At 45.9% G+C, this 18,997-nt stretch overlaps 1 protein-coding gene across 3 annotated transcripts in view; it reads right to left on the bottom strand.

The window, feature by feature from the left end:
• AKNA (AT-hook transcription factor) overlaps nucleotides 1-18,997 on the bottom strand; it is a 193,256-nt gene that overhangs the window by 9,779 nt on the left and 164,480 nt on the right. For all 3 annotated transcript variants that reach the window (XM_033960078.1, XM_033960080.1, XM_033960079.1), the window contains exons 18-20: nucleotides 9,314-9,433; nucleotides 4,949-5,050; nucleotides 3,264-3,395 (exon numbers count right to left, since the gene is read on the bottom strand). In XM_033960078.1, coding sequence (XP_033815969.1) covers nucleotides 3,264-3,395; nucleotides 4,949-5,050; nucleotides 9,314-9,433 — 354 coding nt within the window. The remainder of the gene's footprint in view (nucleotides 1-3,263; nucleotides 3,396-4,948; nucleotides 5,051-9,313; nucleotides 9,434-18,997) is intronic.

The raw sequence follows: 18,997 nt of genomic DNA, 5'->3' as shown, positions 1-18,997 counted from the left end.
GCAGCCGGCATCTGAGGCTTCTGCTGAGTCTTTTGCGGAGGCTGTCTCTTCGCAGGCTGTCTCGCAGGAGGAGTCTGCCTCGGTTGATAACGCCGCTGGTAAATTTGAGGCGGTCTAGATGGACGAGACTGCTGAGGCTTCGGTTTAGGACGTAGAATAGACTGAAAAGACTTTTCATGGTCCGACAGCTTTTTAGTAACAGTTTCGATGGACTCATCAAATAGATCCGCTCCTGCACAAGGTACATTTGCAAGTCTGTCTTGGAGGTTCGGATCCATATCGATGGTTCGAAGCCATGCCAGGCGACGCATGGCAACCGAACATGCCGCAGCTCGAGCTGAGAGCTCAAAGGCATCGTAGGAGGATTGCATCAGTTGAAGGCGTAATTGGGACAGGGTCGCCACCACCTCTTCAAACTGGAAACGAGCCTGAGCATCGATGAAAGGAATGAACTTGCGGAGCACCGGCAAGAAAAAATCCAAGTATGAAGAGAAGAAAAAGTTGTAGTTGAGTACTCGAGTCGCCATCATCGAGTTCTGATAGATACGTCTACCAAACTTATCCATCGTTCTCCCCTCTCTGCCCGGAGGCACGGAAGCATAGACTTGGGAGGGATGAGAACGTTTGAGAGAGGACTCGACTAGAAGGGACTGATGAGAAAGTTGAGCTCCCTCAAACCCCTTGTGGTGAACGATGCGGTATCGAGCATCCAGTTTACTGGGAACTGCAGGCAAGGAATACGGTGTCTCAAAACAGCGCATGAAAGTCTGGTCCAGCAGCTTGTGTAGAGGAAGCCGAAGTGTCTCCGCCGGAGGGTGAGGTAAATGCATGGTGTCCAAATACTCTTTAGAATATTTGGACCCAGTGTCCAAAGTCACATCCAAGTCATCCGCCATCTGTCGGAGAAAGGATGAGAAAGACAGTTGGTCCGCCAAGGCCGGCCGACGAGACGGGCTAGAAGACGTGGAAGCCTCCGGGTCCAGGGAGAGCTGAGATCGGCAGGGAGAATAGGAGGTAGATGGTTCCTCATACTCCGGCCCCTCCGGCTGGGACAAATCCGACGAGGAGTATCCCAAACGCTGCATCTTCTTCTGCGGAGACACCTCCGAATGACGTGAGGAGTGCCGAGAAGAGTGCCGAGATCGATGCCCCTCCCGGTGACGGGACGGAGAACGAGATCTTCTATGCATCGATTGGTCCTTTGAAGCCTCAAAGGAATGGATAGGGCTCGATGCAGTGGATCGTAGAGGTGGCAGAGATGCAGATTCACGCAGCGCCACCCAGGTCTGGTATGGAGTGCGGAAGAACTCCTCCTGCGATGCAGTATGCCCAGGACTACGATTATCATGAGCCGCCCTAGCACCCTGTTGGCTTGGAGGTGTGATGGGCTCCAAAGGTGGCATCTCAGGAAGGGAAGCCCTTCTGGAGGATTCCGCCGCCCTCCGCCGATCCCCCTCGTCGAGTAGAGAGATCGAACGACGAGGAGGAGGGGGAGGGGGCGGACCGCCCTCTGAAACCGGGGTCGGAAGCTCACCGTGAATGTTGGCGATAAGCCGGGGTCCCATAGTGCGCATAAGCTCGACAAACTGAGCTTCTAGCAGGGAACGAAGCGAAGCCGATATGGAGGGATCCGCACCGAAAGGGGGTCCTCCAGTATGGTCTTCGCGCTCCTTCGTGGCCAAGTGCTTCTGCTTGCTAGCTTTAGGCACTTTGATGACCACAGGAGGGACAGTGGAAGGCGGTACCTGAACCGAGGAGACGGAAGCAGGCGCCGATGCTGAACTCAATGCTGAAGCCGGTGCGAACGATGCGGGCTTCACGATGCTCGATGCAGGAGTCGTCGATGCAGGTTTCGAACGGACCGGCGAAACCTCAACAGCCGCAGCAGCAGAGATGTCCTTGGCAGTCTCCATCTTGAACATCGACTCCCAGAGCAAGCAGCGCCGCTTAAACGAGCGCGCAGTGAGCGTGGAACAAGGCCGGCACGATTTCGGAACGTGTTCCGGACCAAGACACTGAAGGCAGCGTCGGTGTGGGTCCGTCAGCGAAATCGCACGCTGGCACTTGCTGCACTTTTTAAAACCGGTGATTGGTCGGGACATAGGCCGGAAAATCGACGCTGCAAGGTCGAAGCCGCTAGGCCGCAGCCACGAGGCCGGCCCGGCCGAACCGCCGGAAGAAATAATTTTAAAATTTTTTTTTTTTTTTTTTTTTTTTAGAAAAATAAAGTAAAATTGAAATAAAATCAAAGAAATAAACAGAAACGCGGGTTAATTAGAAGGCAAAAACTGAATTTCAGTCAGCGCAGAATGAAGTACAAACTTCTCAGCTCCGCGGAAAGAAAAGAACTGAGGAGACACGCCCGGTACATCGGGCGGGAAGGCACTGGCGCATGCGCGGTGCGGGCATCTCGAAACTTCTAAGTTTCTTCAAGCAAGACATGCTTTCAAGATGTCCATGTCGGGGCTCTGTCGGATGACATCACCCACTAGTGAGAATACCTGCCTGCTTGTCCTGGGATAACATTTATTCCCAGCCTCAGCAGCAGCCACTGCAGTAAATGTATACTTCACCCTCCGAATCCGCGGTTTCAGCATCTGTGGATTCGGTTATTCGAGATTTTTTTTATTTTTGTCCATTTTTTTTTTTTTTGGGGGGGGGGCATTTTTAAGCCCTCTTAGACCCCCCTTAAGCCTTACCTAGTGCTAGTGGGCTTTCGGGGCAGGACGGAAGCTCACGGCAGCCATTTCCTATGAGTGATTTGCACAGAGCAGGAGCGTAGGAAGATTGCTCCAGCCCCCAAAAACCCACTAGACCACGAGGTAAAGCTTAAGGGATGCTGGGAGGAAGCGGGGGGGGGGGGGGGGGTCAGAGCCGGCCCGAATATTATTTGCGGTTTTTTTAATATTCGTGGGACAGCTCCGCCCCTAACCCCTGTGGATACAGAGGGAGAAGTGTATAGTAGAGTTTGTGGTGAAAACAGAGAAATAATTCTTATCTTGTTCCCTTTCCAGCTCCTTACTGGAAAGGGAACAAGATAGACCACAAACAGAATAAATTACATCAAGATAATAAAACATCTAAAATAGAAGACTAACAAAATTCACCAGACAGCCTCCCACCCCCATCCCCTTTGCAGAGAATGACCTTCACAATCTGCAATTCCACACAAATATGAGTACATTTACATACAAGTTTGCCATTATTAAATTTTTCACAAATCTCTAAAAATATCCTCCACAGTGAGCAAATTGATATCCCACCATATACTGGCTTCTTGCTGGCTTTCTCGAAAGCATCCATCTTGCTCCCACTGCACAAAGGGCATGGCATGTTCTTTGAGATGTCAGGCTCAACAGATCTTCTTACATCTCCCACAGAAAGAGACCTTAAAACTGGTAGAAAAAAAAAGAAAAAGGTCTGGCTAAAAGTCCTAAAAATTTAATGCATTGTGCCGAGACTCATTGGGGCCAATAGTCAGACCCCCAACAGAGAAGCTGGCTAACTCTCGTGGTCAGCGCTGAGCCTGGATATTCAATGCTGGGCCATTTCTGGTGACGTCTATTTCTGGCCAGATGAAAAATTAGTTGTCTAAGTCGATTTTAAGCACTAGCCAATTAAGTTATAGTGGCCAAAGATAGACCAGCTATTTCCTCAACCCGATTTGGCCACTATACTTGGCCCGTCGGCCCTTAACAATTAGTGGCAATCGCATGATATAACCAGTTTAGCTTTAGCTGCTAAGTGCTAATATTAAGCAGAGATAGCTGGCAGTATCCCACTGAATAATAACTCTTAGCCAGCCAAATGCTATTTAAACAGCCAGGAACCGTTCTTGGCTAGTTAAATAGTGTTGAATATTGGGCAGATCCGATACAGGAAGGAGAAATTAGGTCCATACCTGCTAATTTTCAGCTCCAAGAGTTCAGCATTGGGTAGATAAGGGACACACAGTAGATCAAATAAGATGGAGGATTATAGATTTTGTGGAAATAGGGAAGGAGGATGGGAATTTAGAAGAAAGGCTGAATTTTAAAGAGCAAAGGTGGCTATATAGACTTAATACGGTAACACCGCATGGTCTCAATGCGAAGTTAGACTGACTCTCACTAATTTAAGCTGTCTGTAAAGTGAAAATAATAGCCCCGCTCCTTTCCTCAGAAGTGATTTGCATAAAAAGATGATGTTGCCGGTCAGCTGAGACAAGCGTCGGATATTTAAGCTTTAAAAAGAACGCCGCCACCATCTCAGTTTGAAAAGGTGGTCGAACAGGAAGGTGGTGTGATAAATAGGTAGGTTTTTACCTTGTGACAAAGTAGCTTTTAAAAAAAAGGGTAATATTTTATAATGAAATTTTCAAGTATTTATAATGAAAGTTTCAAGAGTTGTATTTTATATTATAGAGGAAAAGCCTTGAGAAAGCTTCGGGCAAAACATGTCGGCTGCATTTTTCCCTGATTTTGAGAGCAAGCAGTTAAATAACTTAAAAAATTGAATTGAAAAAACCCCAAATGATTTATACTGTTAAGAACCAGTGATGATTGGACACAAAGCTTAAGGCGATGAAATGCTTGAGCCTTAAGTGGCGTCACTGAGGTTTTAGAGCAGGGCTGCCCAAGTCCAGTCCTCGAGATCTACTGGCAGGCCAGGTTTTCAGGATTTCTACAATGAACATGCATGAGAGAGATTTGCATACTAAGAAGGCAGTGCATGCAAATCTCTCTCATGCATATTCATTGTGGATATCCTGAAAACCTGGCCTGCCAGTAGATCTCGAGGACCGGACTTGGGCAGCCCTGTTTTAGGGGGATTGCCTGAAATGAAGTTAATGGAATATTCACAGGCATATTCTACATGGTGGCTCAGATAATAACTGAAGACTAGTCTGAGGGAGCTAAAAGTGGAAGATACATGGTGCTTGCCTCATACTGGTTTTGGGAATACTTACCTGGGGATTTTATTCCAGTGTCCTGAGAATGAATGCAGGTGGTGGAGTCCATGCCTTCTTCAGGGCTAATGGACCCAGGGACTTGCATCTGATACTCTGCTCCTGTGAAACACATTCAAAGCTCAGCCAATGTAAAGAAGGTGATTACTACTGAAATACGGAGTGTGTTGGGTCTGCAACACAATTTTTATTGTGTGTTCTACATAGTGACTATTTTGACTGCATCACTTGTATTAGCTTTTAACTTGTGAAGAATCATTACCAATAAACTTTTACATCAAAAACTTTGTTTCCACAGTACTGTACTGTTTTTGTTTTAGGCTTTCACAACATTGTGCAAGACAGAAGACAAACTCCATCTGTAACAAGATTGTGTGAGACAGGTTACAGGTTGCATTTATTTTATATACCACTGTCTCATAAGTAAATAAAGCATTGTGCAATTAAAAAAAAAAAATTTAAAAATCTAAATAAAATAGAAAAGAACTCCATCAAAGAAGGTGGTATAGGAGCACCTCCATCTGAAACAGGAGTGGATGAGAAAGAAGGCAAAGTACAGGAATGGCTTTACCTGTAAAAGCACCCACCAAAAGGAATATGGTCAGACAAATATCCTTTCTAGAACTCCAGAGGTAAACCAATTTAGAGAATCTACTCAGAACATCAAGAATCAAGACTTGACAAGGAGTGGTGTTTCAAGCGTCAACAACCTGCCTCAAGAATTATAATACATACATATAAAAATATAAGATATGAGAAACATAGTATATTAATACATCTACAGAATATTAGACTGTCAGGGACAATGTGGATTAAATAAAATCTTATTAAGTTAAACTGAATATTTTGTGCGAAGACCATAGCTAATAATGCCTTAATATTCCTTTGTTTTTAACCACATCCTAATCAAGTATTTCATTTTGCATATTATCACTAATAATAAAACCCTAAGCGCGCATGTGCACTCCTACCTGCGTGTTCCGTAGCTCTGTGGCTGGTAAAATGTTAAAGAGTGCGGCGCGTGCGCACGTTCGGAGCTGACATCGGGGAGAGAAGGAAGTGGCAGCAACCGAGCTACGGAGCTAGGGGAGGGAAAGCTACAACCACTGCCGCTCCCTGGTTCGCATGGCCTTCTCCTCTGCCTCCACTCTCCCCTCTGGGTCAGAGCACCGTTGTAGCTCGCACGAGCCATGCTTTCTGCCCGCCTGGCGGCGAACCAACACCCCTTACCTCTGAATTTGAGTTTGTTGGGCGGGATGAGGATTTGTTCATTCGCTGCCATGGCGCTGGAAGCTGGTGGTGCTGCCGCAGAGAAGGGGTGGGGTGGGGTGGGCTGTTGGGGCGGCCAAAGGAAGGGGAGCGGGGCGCAGGCAGGGAACGGGAGGGAGGGAAAGAGACAGAAAGGCAGACAGACACACAGACAGTGGCCAATGAGAGAGAGAGAGAGAGACAGAAAGACACAGACAGCGGCCAAGGGGAGAGAGACAGAAAGACAGCGGCCAATGAGAGAGAAAGACAGAAAGACACAAAGACAGCGGCCAAGGAGAGAGAGAGAGATAGAAAGACAGACAGACAGTGGCTAATGAGCAGAGAAAGAGACAGAAAGACACACAGACAGCGGCCAATGAGAGAGAGAGAGAGAAAGACAGATAGACAGCGGTCAACGAGAGAGAGAGAAAGAGAAAGAAAGACAGCAGCCAACAAGAGAGAGAGAGAAAGACAGATAGACAGTGGCCAACAAGAGAGAAAGAGACAGAAAGACAGCAGCCAACAAGAGAGAGAGAAAGACAGATAGACAGTGGCCAACGAGAGAGAGAGAAAGAGACAAAAAGACAGCATCCAACAAGAGAGAGAGAAAGAGACAGAAAAACAGACAGCAGCCAAGAAGAGAAACAGAAAGACAGCAGCCAAGGAGAGAGAGAGAGAGAGATAGAAAGACAGCAGCCAAGGAGAGAGAGAGAGAGAGAGAGAGAGATAGAAAGACAGCAACCAAGGAGAGAGAGAGATAGAAAGACAGCAGCCAAGGAGAGAGAGAGACAGACAGACAGCAGCCAAGGAGAGAGAGAAAGAGACAAAATGACAGCAGCCAAGTAGAGAGAGAGAGAGACAAAAAGACAGCAGCCAAGGAGAGAGAGAGAGAGAGATAGAAAGACAGCAGCCAAGGAGAGAGAGAGAGAGAGATAGAAAGACAGCAGCCAAGGAGAGAGAGAGAGAGAGATAGAAAGACAGCAGCCAAGGAGAGAGAGAGAGAGAGATAGAAAGACAGCAGCCAAGGAGAGAGAGAGAGAGAGAGAGAGATAGAAAGACAGACACACACAGAGAGTGACAGAGGGAGACGGAAAGACAGACAGACAGCAGCCAAGGAGAGAGAGAGAGATAGAAAGACAGACACACACAGAGAGCGACAGAGGGACAGAGAAAGAAAGACAGACAGTGGCCAAGGAGAGAGAGAGAGAGAGACAGACATCATCAGAGACGTGGCAGAGCAAATCAGGGCAGTAGAAGGGCCCGAAGCAGCATGTGAAGACTGCTGCACACGCTGCTTAAATCGCCAGTCGGGCCTGCGGGAAGGGAAGGGGGGGAGGCGGCAAAGGACTTGGGTCCCGGGCAGCGGAAAGTTGCTGAGTTCCTCGGTGGGGGCGCTGAGCGGCCGCGATCCCTCTCCTCCCAGACCCCCACTCCCCCCCCCCCCCGCTGGAGGAACGAAGATCGGCGGCTAGCTGCGGTCCCGGCTTGTGGAGGCGATCGGCAGCTGGTGACGTATAAGCACGCATGCGCACTCCTGCGACCACAGACCTACTGATCACGGAAGCACGCAAATAGGAGTGCGCATGAGCGGCTAGCCTTTTATTATATAGGATGATAATGGGAATGTGGAAATGAGAAAACTTAATGGTGATATATAATGTTGAAAAAGTGAAGGCATTAATGGTGATCAGTTTAGGGTGTATATTAAAAATGGTGAGCCAAAATAGGCATTTGTGTGTGTGTTTTGTACTGTTTATGTTTTTTGTATTACCACACTTCTAGACACTGGGTTGTATAGTGCTTTAAGCTTGTAAAGACTCTACAACCGGCTGCAATACGGGTTTTTTCTCCTGGTAGAGTTTTTTCCGTGGTGGTCGCCGGTTGTAAGAGGAGCCGATGATTGAAGCAGGTCAGCTGTGTAGCTGAGTATTACAGGGGCTCTGGCGTTTATTGCCATGTCTTTAGCTCTGAGTCTCGATTTGTTTAAAGTTGCGATTTATGCGAGAGGCCTATACACCACAGTGTCTAGTATAATTTGTCAGAGTGGGATATCTATGTGTGTGTGTGTGTGTATATATATATATGTGTGTGTGTGTGTGTAATATATATATGTGTATATATGTGTGAATATATATATGTGTATATATGTGTGAATACATATGTATATATATGTGAATGAATGTATATATACTATATATGCAAATACATATGTTTTTATTTATATTTATATATATATATATATATATATATATATATATATATATATACACACACACATACATACACAATAAAACCTTGGTTTGCGAGCATAATTCGTTCCAGAAGCATGCTTGTAATCCAAAGCACTCTCATATCAAAGCAAATTTCTCCATAGGAAATAATGCAGACGTACTTGTATTGCAAGACCTTGCTCATTTAGAGAGAGAAGAACCATCGGCTCAGTTGTGATGTGTAATCAAAAGTTTTGCTTGTCTTGCAAAACACTTGCAAACCAAGTTACTTACCTCTGCTAATCTTCCTTCTTGTAAATCTCCTCTGGAGGCATAGTTTTGAGCATGAACCCACGAGTTCAGCCTCCAGAGGGATTATACAAGAAATATATGAATATAATGAATAGCAAAAAGATAATGGTTTGTCCTGAATTTAAGTTACATAATAGCAATGAGATAGTGGATACTGCGGATGGGCAGAATGGATGTGCCATTTAACTATTATCTACTAGCATGTTTCTCTGTTTCTATTTTTATATGACCCCTGTAGCAGGTTGTTGATGCTGAAACATGGCCCCATGTCAAGTCTTGATCTTGATGTTTTTGAATAAATGCTCTAAATTGGTTTACCTCTGATGTTCTAAACTTTTGGAAGGCCATATGTCCGACCATGCCCCTTATTGTGCTCTATTTAATGCAGGGTTCATTTTCCTTCCTGTATGATTGTTTGTACATTAGGGCAGAAAATACATAGTTGCTTCTTCCTATGACAAAGTTTATAACATAAATTGCTTTGTGATATTACATTACATTAGTGATTTCTATTCCGCCAATGCCTTGCAGTTCAAGGCGGATTACATCAAAGTTATCAAGAATTACATAAAAGCTTACAGGAATAGATACTGACCTGTGTAAGGTCCTCTGAAGGTGAAAGGATTGTACAGTCTTTGGGGAATCTGTTCCAGAGACCACGACTGCCTGTGTTTCTGATTCTGAGGCCTTGATAAAAACTGATCAGATTCTGAACCTAAAAACCAATCAAAAATTATATTCATTGCAAAACCATTTCTGAGTGGCTGTAGTAGAACCTTGCTCCCTCCACCCCTTAGTGAAAAGGAGTCACCATGCATTTAATGATGGCGCTAAACCATCGTTAAATGCACATATTTTCTCCCGATTATCAAAATGGCTCACCGTGATCTTTTCTGTGCTTTATAGCAGCCTATGACTGTACTATGGAAATGTGGTAGAATGAGGTAATTAATATTAAAACTGTAGTATAACAAGTTTATTAATATTAATATGATCTCTCTGGGTGAGTCTCGAAAAGGAACGCCCTTCCATTTATGAGGAATCGAAGCTGATATTTACCGGCAGAGTCTGAGCTGTCATAGCCTTACTTTCCTGTCAGTGCCTGAGTGCTGATTGGCTCAGGCACTGACAGGAAAATAAAGCAGCTTAGACCTGCCACCACGAATGGCCCCAATTCCTCCTAAATGGAGCCCAAAAACAAGCCTAGTGGTCTGGTTGCCTAGTGGCCCCCTCCCCCGCCATTGCCACTCCCCGCCGATGCTCCCTCCAATCCATGTGGAAAATCAGCAAGTTTTCCCCCCCTCCCGACAACCCCCACCACACCAAGCCTAGTGGGCCATACCCCCTCTGACCCCCCGGTACTGTTTTTGGTTGTTTTTTTTTAGAAGACTGACAGGAGGGATGCTCACTCATTCCCACTGACAGGCTTGCCTCTTCAAAATGGCAGACCTTTCCCTTCCCGGTACAACCTGGGATGCACTGAGGAGGGGCCTAAGGCCCTGATTGGCCTGGGTGCCTAAGGCTTCTCCCCCTAGTGGACTTGGGAGAGTCCTTAGTACCTGGGCCAATCAGGGCCTTAAGCCCCTTCCCGGTGCACCCCAGGGTACACCAGGAAGGCCCACCATTTTGAAGAGGAGTGAGCATCCCTCCTGCCAGTCTTCTAAAAATGGTATGGATAGGTTGGAGGGGGGGGACGGCCCACTAGACCATCAGGTTTAGAATGGGGGTGGGGTGGAGCTTACTGTCAGGGAAAAGTTTGCTGTCAGGGGAATACCCCGGCGTAGCTCTTGTGTGTGTGTTGTGTACATACAACAGCTGCACCCATTAAAAAAAACGCACACCTTGTTTGCCAGTTCAGGCAGGGAGAGCAGGGGAATCTTTTGGGGTTTTTTTTTTTGTTGGCAGGCAGGAGGAGCAGCTGTGCTAGTGATTATTTATCTGAGCAAGCGCCAGGCATAGTTCCTCTCCCCCTTTACCAGCGATTTACCGCACACATAGCATGCATATAATTTGCATGCTATTGTGCTGAGAATCACCTGTAAAACAAAAATCACTCTCACCGCGGTATTTTTTTTTTTTAACCGTGGTGTCAGAGTTTAGAGAATCTGGATCAATGTTTCATAAAAAAACCACACACAAGATCTGAAAAAACAGAAACTGGAATCTTCCTCCCCCCCCGAATATTCTCTCAAATTATGAACATCTTCCTCTCTCTTCATTCTTGATTTTCAAAGCCAACACAGGTGCAATATCTCTTGGTAAGTTAAACAGGTAGGTGTGGAAATAGAATGATGATGGGGAAGGAAGAGATTAAACATTTCAATACTACATTGAAGACTGGCATGCTAATGAAGGGGGTTTGTTCTGTGTAAGAGGACACTATGAAGCAGCAGACCACGGATCTGACATATAAAATAGAGAGCTGCACGGGAACGGGGCAGATGGGAATGCCGCGGAATCCATGGGGAGCCCCTCCCTGGGGTTGTAGGGATCCTGTGGGGATGGAGGCACTTTGAGGGTCTCCCACAAGCGTTACCTTGCTCGTTCAAGCAGTGCCTCTTTCTTCCTGCCCTCCAGCTGCAATCGCTCCTCCACAAAGCCACATGCAGAGCTCCCCACACATCACATGCAGCCAACTAGGAAGCCTTCCCTCTGCCATCAAAGCTGACATCAGAGGGAATGTTTCCAGCTCAGCCGTGTGCGGCTGGAAGGCAGGAAGAGGAAAGTCCCATCTGGAGAGCTCTAGTACACAAATGTGGGAGGGAGACACAAACTTGGACCACAGAAAGGAGGGAGAAAGTGAGCACGTTGGGACAAGGAAGGGAGAGAGGGGCCATGAACTTGGGACAAAGGAGGTAGGGAGAGAAGGAGCGCATTGTGAGTTGGACATGGGAAGGTCAGAAACCTGGGAGAAAGGCTGGAAGGAAGGAAAGAAGATGGAGGGGTCACCAACTTGAGACACAGAAGGAAGGGAGGAGGCATTAATATGGGACACAGAATAGAGGGAGGAAGGGGTAATGAACTTGGGGCATAGATGGAGGGAGGGAAAGAGATGCTGAGGTCGGAGAAGAAATACAAAGGGAGAATTATTGGGCATGGGTGTGCGAGTGAGAGGGAAAGAGAAGGTGCACATATGGAAAGGATGAAAGAGAATTGCTGGGCATAGGGAGGGAGAGGAGTGAGGTAGAGATGCATGGGGAAGAGAAAGATGAGAGGGAGAAACGTTGGCTATGGTGGTAGAGACTGAACAGTGGGACAGATTGAAAGGATGGTAAAACAGGGAGACAAGACATTTTTTAGGTATATTATTGATAGGAAGAAGTGCAAAAGTGGCAATGTGAGACTCAAAGGTGAAGGGGAGGAATATGTAGAAACTGATAAAGAAAAGGCCGAATTGCTTAACAAATATTTCTGTTCTGTGTTCACGGCCGAAGCGCCGGGAGTGGGTCTGAAGAAGACAAATGTGAATACGGATGGAGGAGTAATAGATCCTGATCGATTTTCAGAGGGTTGTGTTCGTGAGGAGCTAGCTAAAATAAAGGTAGACAAAGCGATGGGGCCGGATGGTGTACATCCGAGGGTGCTGAAGGAACTTAGGGAAGTTCTGGTAGCTCCGCTGACTGACCTTTTCAATGAGTCTCTAGAGTCGGGAGTGGTACCGGAGGACTGGAGAAAAGGGCGGATGTGGTCCCTCTCCACAAAAGTGGAAGTAAGGAAGAAGTAGGAAATTACAGGCCGGTAAGTCTGACTTCTGTGGTAAGCAAATTAATGAAAACGCTTTTAAAACAGAGAATGGGCAAGTTTCTGGAATCCTGTGGATTATAGGACTGGAGGCAACATGGATTCACTAGAGGTAGGTCTTTTTTTTTTTTATAATTCTTTATTCATTTTCATATTTTACATGAAGTGTACAAAATATTGAGTTACAACTAATGAATACACAATATCACTTTTATATCTATTACATAATATTCTGAACAAATTTTTTTTATCCCCTCTCCCACCCCCCACCCTTCAAGACTAGAGGTAGGTCTTGTCAGACAAATCTGATTAATTTATTTGACTGGATGACAAGAGAATTGGATAGAGGATGTATGCTAGATGTGGTGTATTTAGATTTTAGCAAAGCCTTTGACAGTGTTCCACAAAGACGTCTAATAAATAAACTGAGTGCCCTTGGGATGGGTCCCAGAGTAACAGGCTGGGTCAAGAACTGGTTGAGTGGAAGGCAATAAAGGATAGTGATCAATGGAGATTGCTCTGAGGAAACAGATGTTACCAGTGGTGTGCCTAAAGGTTCTGTTCTTGGGTCTGTTCTTTTTAACATTTTTATAAATGATATTGCTGAAGGGTTGTCGGGTAAGATTTGCCTCTTTGAGGATGATACCAAAATCTGCAATAGAGTAGACATGCTGGATGGTGTGAATAACATGAAGAAAGACCTGGCAAAGCTTGAAGAATGGTCTGAAATTTGGCAGCTATAATTTAATGCTAAGAAATGCAAGGTCATGTATTTGGGCTGCAAAAATTTTCAAAAAATTCATCCAAATATCTTAACCCTTCTTCACCTACCTCAAGATATCACTTCCCCAAATAACCCACCTAAACACCTTCCATGCAAACAGACCCCTAAAATAGATAGGTAATCTTACCTACTCTAACTACATTCTCTTTGTCTATATCACACAGTTTGGCACTATCATTTTACTATCCAACCCCTAAATCCCCTTAGGAATCTATCCAGCTATCTCTCCTCTGACAAAAAATAAAAAATTGTATCTTCACTGGAAAATGTCCAGTCAAATCTTTTGTAATCCGCCTTGAACTGCAAGGTATAGGCGGAATAGAAATCCGTAATGTAATGTAATGTAATGTAAAACCCGAGGGAACGGTACAGTTTAGGGGTGAAGAACTTATGTGTACGACGGAAGAGCAGGACTTGGGTGTGATTGTATGTGATGATCTTAAGGTGGCCAAACAGATTGAAAAGGTGACAGCAAAAGCTAGAAGGATGCTAGGTTGCATAGGGAGAGGTATGGCCATTAGTTTTTCCTGTTTTGCCAATGACAATAAGAACGCCAGCAGTAAATTATCAATGATTGCTGCATGATAATAGTTTTTGAGGCTTTTTCATCACCTGTTTTGATTTCAATTTTAGATCTTAGAGAGGTAGCCCACTGCTGGTGACATTTTTTGTAATTATTGTTTAATTGTCACTACGATAGTGTTCTTGAGAGTCATTTAAATACCTACGTAATATAAATGTGCATGAGTCAAGTCTCTTTCATTTGAAAGGAAACTCTGCAATGAGAGGGCATAGGATGAAGTTAAGAGGTGACAGGCTCCGGAGTAATCTGAGGAAATACTTTTTTATAGAAAGGGTGATAGATATGTAGAACAGTCTCCCGAAGAGGTGGTGGAAACAAAGACTGTGTCTGAATTCAAGAGGGCCTGGGATAGGCACATGGGATCTCTCAGAGAGAAAAAGAGATAATGGTTCCTGTGGATGGGCAGACTAGATGGGCCATTTGGCCTTTATCTGCCGTCATGTTTCTATGATGCAAGAGGGAAGAATGCTGGACATGGTAGTAGAGGGAATGGAGGGAGAGATGTGACATGGTGCTGGAGAGGGGTAACAGAAAGAGAAATGGTGGGCATGGGGCTAAAGATGCTGCACATGGGCCAGGGGATGAGAGAGGGAGAAAAGTTGGATGTGGCAGTAGAAGAGGTGGGAGATATGCACTATGTATCCTTCTCTCTCTCTTTCCCCACTCCCTTGCAGCATGGGAGGGAATGAGAGAAAGCGAGATGATAACTTTATTTTTTTTTTTTTAATCCCGTCATGATGGATAGTGAGAGAAAGAGGGAGACATGTTGTACATGGGGATGGAGGAGAAAGGAAGAAATGTTGTGCAGGAGTGAGTAGGGGAAAAGAGGGAGAATGATGCAGGATAGAAGGAAGTAAGGATGCTGTACAATGGGAGGGAGGGAAGAAAGAAATGTTGGACCATGGTAGGAGGAATCAATGGATAACAACCGCATGAAGAAGAATTTGCAGAAGACAGGAAAGTAGAAAATAGAGAAGCTGGAATCAATTTGATGGAAAAATAAATCTCCAGACAACAAAAGTAAAAAAAAATAATTTATTGACTGAAATATGTTAGCTTTGGGAAATGTATATAGCAGATGTTGCCCATGCAGCACAGAGTTCACTTTAAGATTCTTTCAACTATACATCAGATTTTGTATCATGTCTCCCTTGCTGTTTTACAAGGATTTTTTTTTTTTTTAATTTATCAACCTAGAACAGCGGTCTCAAACAGGCGGCCCACGGGCCGCATGTGGCTCTCCAAGTTTTATTTGCGGCCCGCGGTCTGGACTGGATCATTCTCTTCCTTTTGGAGCTGCAGCGTGTCTGGCCGGTTCGTTCCGTTCAAAGCCGCGGGTTGGCGGCTCCTTGCGCTATCCACTCCTGCATCAGAAGCCTCTCTGACATCACATCAGAGAGACTTCAGACGCAGGCGCGGATCTCGCAAGGAGCCGCCACCCGCGGCTTTGACCTGGAACGAGCCGGCCAGACATGCTGCTGCTCCAGTGGCGTACCAAGGGGGGGCGGTCCGCACAGCTGGCCACCCTCCACTGTTCTCCCTAGAGTGCAGCTCGTCTAGAGCAGTGGTGCCTAACCTGCTTCCCTTCCCTTCTCACCACTGCCATCGGGGAACAGGCCGGCACCGTGCTCTTTGATCTCCCTGGATACCGTGCTGGGTCTCATAGTATATGACAAGAGATGAAGACCTAAGGACCCATCCAGTCTGCTCTTTAATTACAATTTAATGATTAAAGCGTCTTTTTTTTCTTTGTTATAAAATTGTAATGCGTGTAATTAAAGGGCAGACTGGATGGACTGTTCAGGTCTTTGTCTGCTATCATTTACTATTAGACCCAGCACTGTATAATATGGTAATCCTCCCCGATGGCAAATTTTATATTAGATACATGGTCTGCTGCTTCATAGTGTCCTCTTGAACAGCAGACCCCTGGTATCCAATAGGTAATAAGACAATGATGAGTAAACTGTATTGTTATAGGTGGGCTATAAATTATTAAAAGTTTACTTATTTCTTTTTACAGTGGTGCCTCGCATAACGAACGCCTCGCACAGCGAACGCTGCGCACAACGAACTTTATGTCTTGCTCCCTACAACGAACTTCGTTTCACACAACGAAGTCGCCCGAGCTGCATCCTTCCGCGCAGGCACTGCGCTTAACTGCCCTCTCTCCGCCTGGCTCCCTCTTGCCCCCCCGACTCCCCGACACGATCGGGGCAAAAAGGAGCCCAAGCCCTCTTGCCCCGCCAATTCCCCAACTCCCCGACAATATCGGGCCAGGAGGGAGCCCAAGTCCTCCTGGCCACGGCGACCCCCTAACCCCACCCTGCACTACATTACGGGCAGGAGGGATCCCAGGCCCTCCTGCCCTCGACGCAAACCCCCCTCCCCCCAACGACCACCCCCCCCAAGACCCTCCGACCGCCCCCCCAGCCGACCCGCGACCCCCCTGGCCGACCCCCACGACACCCCCACCCCCCTTCCCCGTACCTTTCTGTAGTTGGCCGGACAGACGGGAGCCAAACCCGCCTGTCCGGCAGGCAGCCAACGACGGAATGAGGCCGGATTGGCCCATCCGTCCCAAAGCTCCGCCTACTGGTGGGGCCTAAGGCGCCTGGGCCAATCAGAATAGGCCCGGGAGCCTTAGGTCCCTCCTGGGGGCGGGGCCTGAGGCACATGGGCCCAACCCGACCATGTGCCTCAGGCTCCCTCCTGGCCCGAACAACTAGGGGGGGGGGTCGCCAGGGCCAGGAGGACTTACCGTAAGCACCGTAAGGAGGTAAAGAAGGAGATGTTAGGGCATGTAAAGTAAGGGCATGTAAACAGTACCCGGCGTATAAGACGACCCCCGACTTTGGGGAGGATTTTAAGGTACTGAAAAGTCGTCTTATACGCCGGCAAATACGGTATGTTTTTAGATGTATCTAAATAAAAATAATAACAAAAAATTTATCTTTTTTTATGTCATCTTAGCATATTTTATGCTACAGAACGAATTATTTTTTTTAACATGTATTGTTATGGGAAAACGCGTTTCACATAACGAACTTTTCGCATAACAAACTTGCTCCTGGCACCACTGTATTTAAAAAAAATGTATAACTCGCATATCTAACAATTCTATGCAGATAACAATAAAACACACATAATAAAATCAGTCAAAAAACATACAACATAACATTGCAAAAACATATTAATATAAAACTAATTCAAACATGAACATAAAAACACTAATAAGTATACACAGTATAAGACTTAGAAATCTTATTTATCATAACTATAATAAAAGCAAAACTAACAGCCTAAATTATGAAGAGAACACTCGCTCAAATAGCCTAGTTTTCACTATCTTCCTAAATTGCAAAATACCTAGCAAAATAAGCAGTTTTCTACTTGTGTGACTAGTAAATTATTGAATCAAAGGAACTCTTGCCTCACCAATCTACTACATTTCTTTGAAGGGGTGAATAAACATGTGGATAAAGGTGAACCAGTCAATATTGTGTATTTGGATTTTCAAAAGCCATTTGACAAACAGGACAATTGCCCTCGGCATCTCAGCTCTGGGGGGTCCCCTGTTGGCCTTCCCCCTTCTTTCAGCACCGGTCTGATGTCACCCTCACCTTCCCTGTCCTGCTGACAAACTGATCGCAGCAGAAGTGCTGCCTGTGGCTTCCTCTGTGCTTTGCCGCGGTCAGCCCCCAATGAATCCTGGGTGGAACGCGGCAGAAGAGTGGAGGAGGCTGCAAGCAGCGCTTCAGAATTGTTGCATTGGTCAGTTTTTCAGAGGAATGGGGAAGGTAAGAGCTACATCAGATTGGCGTTGAAAGAAGGGAAAAGGCATGCATGGCCTGAGGAAGCCCTCTGGACCAGCTGGTTTTTTTAAAAAAAGTACAAAGGGGGAGGGGTTTAAAGAAGTGTCAGACTGGGGGTGGGAGCGGTCAAGTGAAGGTGAAGAATTTGTGGGGCCTGGAAACAGAGGAGATTTAGAAAGATGGTGGGCAATAGTCTGGAGGGAGAGAAGAGAAATGGAGAGAAGTTGGACTCAGGGTGGTGTGGAAGAAGGGAGAAAAACTTAAAGGGAGAACAGTTGGATAGAGAAAGAGAGATAGTGCATCTGAGGAAGGAAGGGAAAGATATAGGATGGGAGGGTAGGGTGGTTGGGAAGAAAAAGGGAGAGATGGTGACCAGGGAGGGAGGGAGAGATATGGGATGGGAGAGAAGTTGGGAAGAAAAAGGGAATGAAGTTGGACCTGGGGATGTTAGGGAGAATGTTAGGGCTGGGGGTGGAAAGAGAGATGCAGCATCTTTTATTCCCCGTCATCCTACTGTTCAGAATCAAGGGGGAGGGAAGAAGAACAACAGAAGAGAAGGAGAAATGTTGGAACATGGGGGGCATGGGAGAGAAAAGGAGAAATGGACCCATGGGAGGAGGGCAGGAGAGAAGAGAGCTGGGAGAAGAAGATGTTAGGGGATGGGGAGAAAGGGACAGGGAGATATAGCTTGACGAGAGTGGAGAGAGGGAGTGGGATTCTGGAAATGATGGAGCTTTGTAGAAGAAATCAAAAGCAGAATGACAAGAAGATGAGTGAGACAACAGTGAGAGAGTAGCGAGTACAGTGATAGAAATGTGGTAATGGGGAATAGATAGAAGGAAACAGAAGGCTGTGAAAGGAGTGAGATGGGAAATAGGAGAGCTAAAGCATGAGAAAGGGAGATAGAAAGTGGGTAGATAGCTGAAAAGTAAAAAGTGGTGAAATTTGAGTGGATGGAGAGACAGAAAAGAAAAGAAAAGAAGGGTGGGAAGAGCTAAATAGAAAGATCAGTATATCAAAGACAGGTGTAGAGAGGGAATGAAACAAAACAGGCGAGACAAGAAAAGACATATGAAAAGCAACCACTAGAAAGAGAATTATCAGAAGACACAGGAAAGCAGAAGTAACAAAATGGGACCAACATGATAGAAAAACAAAAAAGTCCAGACAACAAAGATAGAAAGTATTTTAAATTTATTAACTGGAATATGTTAGCTTTGGGATATGTTTATCACAGATCTTTGTATCGTGTTCAGTGGTTTAGCAGACAGCTGATTCGGGGGGATGGTGGGCACTGGCCCTGAACACAAAATGGGTAAGCACCAAATTTTCTCCCTGCCCTCTCCATGCCCTTAA

This window comes from Geotrypetes seraphini, chromosome 10, assembly GCF_902459505.1.
Source record: "Geotrypetes seraphini chromosome 10, aGeoSer1.1, whole genome shotgun sequence".
NCBI classification, from domain to species: domain Eukaryota; kingdom Metazoa; phylum Chordata; class Amphibia; order Gymnophiona; family Dermophiidae; genus Geotrypetes; species Geotrypetes seraphini.
This window is presented reverse-complemented; position numbering and strand designations above follow the sequence as displayed.